Source organism: Arachis ipaensis, chromosome B09, assembly GCF_000816755.2.
Source record: "Arachis ipaensis cultivar K30076 chromosome B09, Araip1.1, whole genome shotgun sequence".
Lineage (NCBI taxonomy): Eukaryota > Viridiplantae > Streptophyta > Magnoliopsida > Fabales > Fabaceae > Arachis > Arachis ipaensis.
The window spans coordinates 130,216,533-130,223,749 of NC_029793.2; the positions used below are offsets into that span (position 1 = coordinate 130,216,533).

The 7,217-nt window shown below is 41.1% G+C and overlaps 2 protein-coding genes across 2 annotated transcripts; one reads left to right on the forward strand and one right to left on the reverse strand.

The window, feature by feature from the left end:
• Nucleotides 2,725–3,501, forward strand: LOC107615958. Its single transcript, XM_016317968.1, has one exon. The coding sequence runs from the start codon at nt 2,725–2,727 to the stop codon at nt 3,499–3,501; it is 777 nt and encodes a 258-aa protein (XP_016173454.1).
• LOC107616617 (syncoilin) lies at nt 5,114–6,962 on the reverse strand. Its single transcript, XM_016318570.2, has 5 exons — nt 6,902–6,962; nt 6,258–6,733; nt 5,755–5,865; nt 5,537–5,617; nt 5,114–5,417 (listed from the first exon to the last, which is right to left on the reverse strand). Exons 2-5 carry the CDS (start codon nt 6,513–6,515, stop codon nt 5,334–5,336), a joined length of 534 nt encoding a protein of 177 aa, XP_016174056.1. The 5' UTR covers nt 6,516–6,733; nt 6,902–6,962; the 3' UTR covers nt 5,114–5,333.

A 7,217-nucleotide genomic window follows, 5' to 3' on the forward strand; every position in this document is an offset into this window, starting at 1 on the left:
TATCATTTGTTTGAAGGCAATGGTCATGCCCAAGGACGCTAAAGGAACATTTTCAAAGTTGGATTGAGCTATCAACTAGTAAGTAGGAGCGCAAAAGAGTGTGTTTCTGTGTGATTATCTGGAACATTTGGCTAGAAAGGAATAGAAGGATTTTTCATAATAAAGGAAAAGGGGTTGACGATATTATCTATCAGTTCTTTATGAACTATAAGGAGTGGTTAGGTGTGGATCCCTTCTGTTGTTGATGACAATGTCGAAGATGACAGGGGATATCAACTAGTGTTCTTTGCGTAGTTTGCTTTTTTTAACTGTTGGTTGTTTATGTTTGTTGTCTTCATATGCTCCACTTATTGTATTGAGCTCTTCCTTTCAAAAAAAAACGCCAATTTTTCAATGAACCAAAAAAGTGAAAGAGATACTTATTTTAAAATGGCCAAAGTAAGAGTAAATGATCAAATTGGTCCCTAAAAATCACGCAATCTCCGATTTAGTCCTCAAAAATTTTTTTAATCAAATTCATCCCCAAAAAATTTCAGTTTAGTCACGTTAGTCCTTTCATTACTTTCTACGTTGAAGGCGTTAACGAAAACTGACGTGGCACGTTAAGAAAAATATCAGCATTAAAACGGTGTCGTTTTTAAAGGTGAGGGATAGTGATTGAAACTACGTCGTTTTGATCTCTCTCACTTCCATTCACTCACAGTAACACACAAGACCCTATTTCTCTTACAAGAGTCTCCCTTTCACTCCCTTTTCCACGTCGCTGAGAAGACGAAGAAGTCTTCATCTTTGTCGTCGATTGAAACATTCGGCACGGTGTCCTTGTTTCTCTCACAAGACTCTCCCTCTCACTTCCTTTTCGATATTGCTGAGAGAAGACAAAGAAGCCTTCATCATCATTGCCAATTGAAGCATCCGGTGTGATGTTCCTATTTTCTCTCACAAGACTCTCCCTCTCACTTCATTTTCGACGTCGCTGAGGAGAAGACGAACAAGCCATCATCATCGTCACCGATTGAAGTATCCAACGCAGCATGTTTGTGAGTTCGCCATTGAGGAGTGGCTTCAGCACAGTGATTGAAGACATGACTGACGACCATTTTTGTCATTGTTTAAGGTTTTATTTTGGGGTAAAAAACGTAAACAAGCCAAAGGGAGAACAATTTGACACAAATAAGCCAAAGCAAAATCTGATTCATCAATCAACCAAAGCACATTTCTATGTAGTTCGAACCAATATGGTTCGAACTCACTTTCCAAGTAATTCGAACCAATTTGGTTCGAACTCTAACTTCATAATTCGAACCAAATAGGTTCGAATTACACTCCTCAAGTAATTTGAACCAGCTTGGTTCGAATTAGTGAGGACCAGAGCTCTATATATATGGTGTGAACGTGAGTTGCTATCATTAGAGGGGGGTAACATGGCTAGTGAGGAGAGTTTCACAATGTTGGTTCACCACAAAGGATCCATTAAGAGAAAAACCCGTTCCGGTGTGAAGTTCTGATAAGGATCCTCTCTGTATTATCGTCAGGCCTACGACGACGTATGAGGACCTTGTTAGCTCTGTACTGCTGAAACTAGGTCTGGAAGGTGTGAAACGGGTTAAGAAGTTTTTTTATCGATTTCCAATCACGGTGCTCCAGGAAACCGTAAAGTACGATTGTTTCACGATCGGGAGTGATGAGGACTTGCAGGTCATGTTTCATTGTCGCCGGCAGTTTCCAGAGGTGAGGACACCAGAACTGTTGGCAAAGTTGGTTGACGCGGTGTCCAGCTCGGGGGGTTCGAACTGGAATACCACCACTTTAGCCACGGTAGCCGGTTCTAGCTCCAGACCTGCCGTTGCATCTTCCTCCGTCCCTGCGTACGAGCCACCCGTCCAACCTGTCGCCTCTCCTTCGTTCGCTGTTGATCTCAACGGCAGTGTAGGCGACGAGGTCGGAGAAGGGGAATATCTGCGGACCTCTTTACAGTGTGCTACACCGGCTGGGGTTGGAGATGGATTCTTGGATGATCCAAAGGACGATGATGTCGAGCCGGATATGATTGCTGATGACAGTGGCGATGATGTTGGAGCAAGTGAGCCTGCTGGGACGGGCGGCGGTTCTAGCTCTGGCACGCAGCAGTACCCTCCATATTTTTCCTCTTTGGACTTGGATGCCATGAGGCAGGAGGGGGTTCCTGGGCAGCCGGCTGGATTTGGCGCTAGAGATGCTGAAGGGTCTGCAGGTCTGATAGAGTTTTAGGTTGGTCAGCAATTTTCGGATAAAGAAGAGGCCATGTTAAGTGTCAAGACTTACAGCATCCGACGAGGGATAAAGTACAAGGTTGTGGAGTCTGACTATCGCCGGTATGTGGGCAAGTGTTCTGAGTTCGGCAATGGGTGCACATGGTTGATTCGGCTTAGTCTCCGACAGCGCAAGAGGATTTGGGAGGTCAAACATTACAACGGACCGCATACTTGTCTCTCCACCTCCATTTCCAGCGACCACAGGAGTTTGGATTACCATGTGATATCGGCATTCATTATGCCAATGGTTAGGGCTGATGCATCCGTCAGCATCAAGGTGCTACTAAATGCCACCGCCGCACACTTTGGGTTTAGGCCGACTTACAGGAGGGTCTGGTTGGCGAAGCAGAAGGCTGTTGCCCTCATCTATGGTGACTGGGATGAGTCGTACAACGAGCTCCCAAGGTGGGTGTTAGGAGTCCAGTTGACGATGCCTGGTACTGTTGCAGTGCTAAGGACGAGCCCTGTTCGTGTCGGTGGACAGTTGGACGAGTCTCGAGCTTATTTTCACAGACTATTCTGGACGTTTCCACCATGTATCGAGGCATTCCATCATTGCAAGCCCCTAGTTAGTATTGACGGCACCCATCTGTATGGCAAGTATGGGGGAACGTTGCTTTTCGTGATTGCACATGACGGGAACTCCAACATACTCCCTGTTGCATTCGCATTAGTCGAGGGTGAGAATGCTGAGTCGTGGTCCTTCTTTCTCTCCCACCTGCGTGAGCATGTGACACAGCAGCCGGGTCTGCTGGTTATCTCGGACAGACATAACGGCATCAAGGCCACGCTTGAGGCTCCTAACGGAGGCTGGTTACCTCTGTCTGCATACCGGGCATTCTGCATTCGACATGTTGCGGCAAATTTCGCCCTCACCTTCAAGGGCAAAGACGCAAGGAGGCTACTTGTGAATGCGGCGTACGCTAAGACTGAGGTCGGGTTCCATTACTGGTTTGATATTCTTAGGTCCGAAGACCCGGCGATGTGTGACTGGGCAAACCGGATTGAGTATTCGTTGTGGACACAACATTGTGATGAAGGATGTAGATTCGGACACATGACGACGAATATATCTGAGTGTGTGAACTCGATCCTCAAGGGTGTCCGAAACCTTCCTATGTGCTCGCTAATGAAGGCAACATACGGAAGGTTGGCCGAATTATTTGTTCGCAAAGGGAGAGAGGCTCAGGCGCAGATGGGAACCTGACAACAATTTAGTCAGCACTTGGTGAAGTGTATAGAGGCCAACTTGAAGACGGCTAGGTGCTTCACGGTTACTGTGTACGACAGGGATAACTCCGAGTTCACCTTCGCAGAGACAACTCCGACTGGTTCTTTCTCACTGGGTAGCTACAAAGTCTCGCTTGCATCTCACACATATGACTGCGGATACTTCCAGGCACTTCATTTCTCGTGTCCCCACGCACTGGCATGTTGTGCCTACTCACGACTTACATGGGAGCCTTATTATGTTCTGTCTCCGCAGTTTTAAACGAAATGTATGTCTAATGCACACCGGAATAAATAACTGTACGAGTTTTATTAAGACATGATGCGGAAACTATGTTCGTAACTTAAATTTCTGTGTGGAACGAATTCTGAGTAATTCGAACCATGTTAGTTCGAATTACTTGGTGGCTATTTCTTCAGTGTAATTCGAACCTATTTGGTTCGAATTATGAAGTTAGAGTTTGAACCAAATTGGTTCGAATTATGTGGCTATGTGGTATATGTGTAATTCGAACCTATTTGGTTCGAATTACTTGGAAAGTGAGTTCGAACCATATTGGTTCGAACTACATAGAAATGTACTTTGGTTGATTGATGAATCAGATTTTGCTTTGGCTTATTTGTGTCAAATTGTTCTCCCTTTAGCTTGTTTACGTTTTTTACCCTTTATTTTGTTCTGGTTACTAACCTTGTTGTTAGGATTGTGCCATTGATAAAATTTATTTCTTGTTAGTATTTTTTTGTTGGAACTGAAAACCGATTATAGGGTTGGGGTTTTGCTCTTTGTTGATTCATGAAAGTTGATCAAGAGTTCTGTTTTTCTGAATATTAAAGGAGCACTAGTTACCAATTTCTCTTATCATTGTTTATGTTCAGTGTTTGTTTTGTTATTTGGATTTGGGGTTCGCACTTTTTTCGTGGAATTCAATTTTGTGGAAAGGAAGTTTCTTTTAAATTTATTTTTTTTGTTAGTGAACTTTTTTTAGGACTATGTCATTGTTAAATTCTGTTTTTTGTGATGTTTTTTAACTGAAATTGAAATTTATTTTTGGGGTTAGGGTTTCGTTCTAGTTGATTAAACATTTTCAATAACTCAAAGTTGATTAATTGCACCACCGCGACCTCCATCTTCACCAACCATCATGCCGGTGACCTCAAATATTGCCGTCTCAATCGCTGCAACTACACTCCATAGGAAGGGAATATATATGCAACATTTTAGGATTATGGTTTGTCATTTAGGGACAGATTTGACCAAATTTCATAAAAATATTGTGCTAGCTGCCAATTGAGATGTAGAGGGGTGTACTGACATGTAACTTAACGTGCCACGTCAACTTCCCTTAACGCTGTTAACGTAAAAAGTGACGGAATGACTAACGTGACTAAACTGAAATCTTTCGAGAATAAATTAGATTAAAAAATCTTTTGGAGATCAAATTAGAGATCGCGTGATTTTTGAGAGACTAATTTAACCATTTACTCGCCAAAGTAACTTATAACACAACAAAGATACCACCGAAGTATCAATCATACCTAGCGCACATGGACATAACCTTTGATGCTGAAATTTGTTGGTAGATTTAGAATGGCCATCACAATTTCTGGCTACTCTGCGCCTCTTTCAATTGATAAAATGTGAACAATTAGTAGTTAGTACATTGCTTGCATTGTCTTCTTTTCTTTTCATCATAAACACAGCAACACAACAATTTGAATAACATAAAAATGTAAGTACAATTAAATACAAGCCACTGAAATTAAACAAATCAGGCTTAATATAATAAACATAGCACCCGCATACAAATATTATTGTTTCCTTGACAGTGAATCTATGGTCTTGCATAGCTCTTCCAGTTTCTTCATCCTCTGTCTTTCACTCTCAGTTAACAGCTATAAACGAAATTTGCATAACATAAAAAGACGTTAAACAGTTACCAAGAAAGTTAAAAGCATAGCATCAGAACTAATTGTCTCTATAAAATCACAATCTTAACTATATAAAACTATACCTCAACTAGTGTGGTTACAAGATGAGATTTCTCTTTGTTCTTTTCATTGAAAGCTTCCAAGGCCTCTTTATACTCTTTCTCCTATAAGTAAACCAAAGTTAATCATTATTGAGTTCTGCAAATTCATTATTAAATTTTCCTTAAACTGGTAGAGTAGGATGTTATATACTAGGGGTGGACTAGTATTTATTTTGTAGCCTCAAGATCAAGAATTTTACCTTCTTCTGGTAGTTTTGTCCCAATGGCTTCAAATCTCTGATAGCCAAGTCAATCTTCTTGCGCACAATTGCAACTTCTTTCCTCAAAGGATCATCTAGCACTTCAAGCTCCTAGTACAAATCATGAAATTTGAAAACACATTGAAGATATGTGAAGTATGATTAAAATTAAACACAAATAATGAAAATATATAGATTCTAATACTACATAGAGAAATATTTTATTGTACTTATTTTGGTCAATATTTACTCTATCAACTAAAAACTTCTACATAACCAAGTTGGGTTGGTATAGCGGTTAGCTCATTAGTCCGCTTAAGCAAGTGTCGGGGGTTCAAATCCCGCCTTGTGCATGCAGCAACTCATTGGCCAGCGGCAAACCCTTAAATGGAGCTCAGTACCGCGACGGATTAGTCCTTGGCCTGTCGGGCTGGGGGATACCGTGGGAAACCAAAAAAAAAAAAAACTAAAAACTTCTACATAGTCCATATTGAAGAACTTACTTCCCAAATGTGTGCCAAGCGCCTCGTCTCTTCCTCGGCGCGGCCAAGCTGGAGTTCAACCTTCTCTCTCACCTCAGTCTTCTTCCTCTCAATCTCTTCTTCCTTGGATTGAAATGTGGAAATGGGCAGCTTTGAAATCTGCTCATCCTCACACTCTTCTGTGGATAGCCTTCCACTGCTTCCAATGCTCCCAAGGTTCTTCATCTTTTGCATTTCTTCTTTGTTGCAGCAAACAAGGCACCACATATGCTCCCACATCAACTCACTCCAACAACTCCAATGTGTTTATCTATCAAACGAAGACGCTTGTTTTGCTTTTGCTTCAATTTTCTTTCTGTCCCTCTCAACAAACTATATCCTTCTCTTGACTTCTAAAAGCAGCAAAAGGACAGCACTAGCCTTTCTTCGAATCTGTTGTTTCTGTAACAGACAACATATTAGATTCATAAGAAGAATATTATTTCCTTACTATATAGCTTTTTTTTTTTGGTTTCTCACTGTTATCCCCCAACTCGGTAGGACAATGACTAATCTGTCGCGGTACTGAGTTCTATTTAAGAGTTTGTCGCTAGTCAATGGATTGCTACATGCACAAGGGAGGATTCAAATCTCCAACACTTGTTTAAGCAAACTAGTAAGCTAACCGCTAGATCAACCTAACTTAGTAATTGTTTTAAGACACAAAATAGAAAGAGTTGAGATGAAAAAAATTGTCTCCGCTATTTCCACATTTTAAATGGATAAAAAGTATATATAAGAAAAAAAAATCTGTTTTCTATCTCCTACTCCAAGAAATATCTGCTGAATTTTTTAGATACAAGGACCATGACTGTGAATTGCTAAAATATTGGTCAATTTTGTCATTGACTAAGATACGGTAGTGCGATTTGTCAAATTAAATTTACGGTGAACTTTTTTTTTTGTGTAATGTAAAAGTCTGCAAATACAAAATTGTTAGGG

Bases quoted from the DNA above. Each gene is read 5' to 3' on its own strand.
- LOC107616617 (XM_016318570.2), bottom strand. From the start codon at position 6,515: ATGTGGGAGCATATGTGGTGCCTTGTTTGCTGCAACAAAGAAGAAATG. The intron at 5,866-6,257 runs GTAAGTTCTTCA...GATTTGTACTAG, and splicing joins GCTTGGCACACATTTGGGAA to GAGCTTGAAGTGCTAGATGA. The intron at 5,618-5,754 runs GTAAAATTCTTG...GTTTACTTATAG, and splicing joins GACAAAACTACCAGAAGAAG to GAGAAAGAGTATAAAGAGGC.
- LOC107615958 (XM_016317968.1), top strand. From the start codon at position 2,725: ATGCCTGGTACTGTTGCAGTGCTAAGGACGAGCCCTGTTCGTGTCGGT.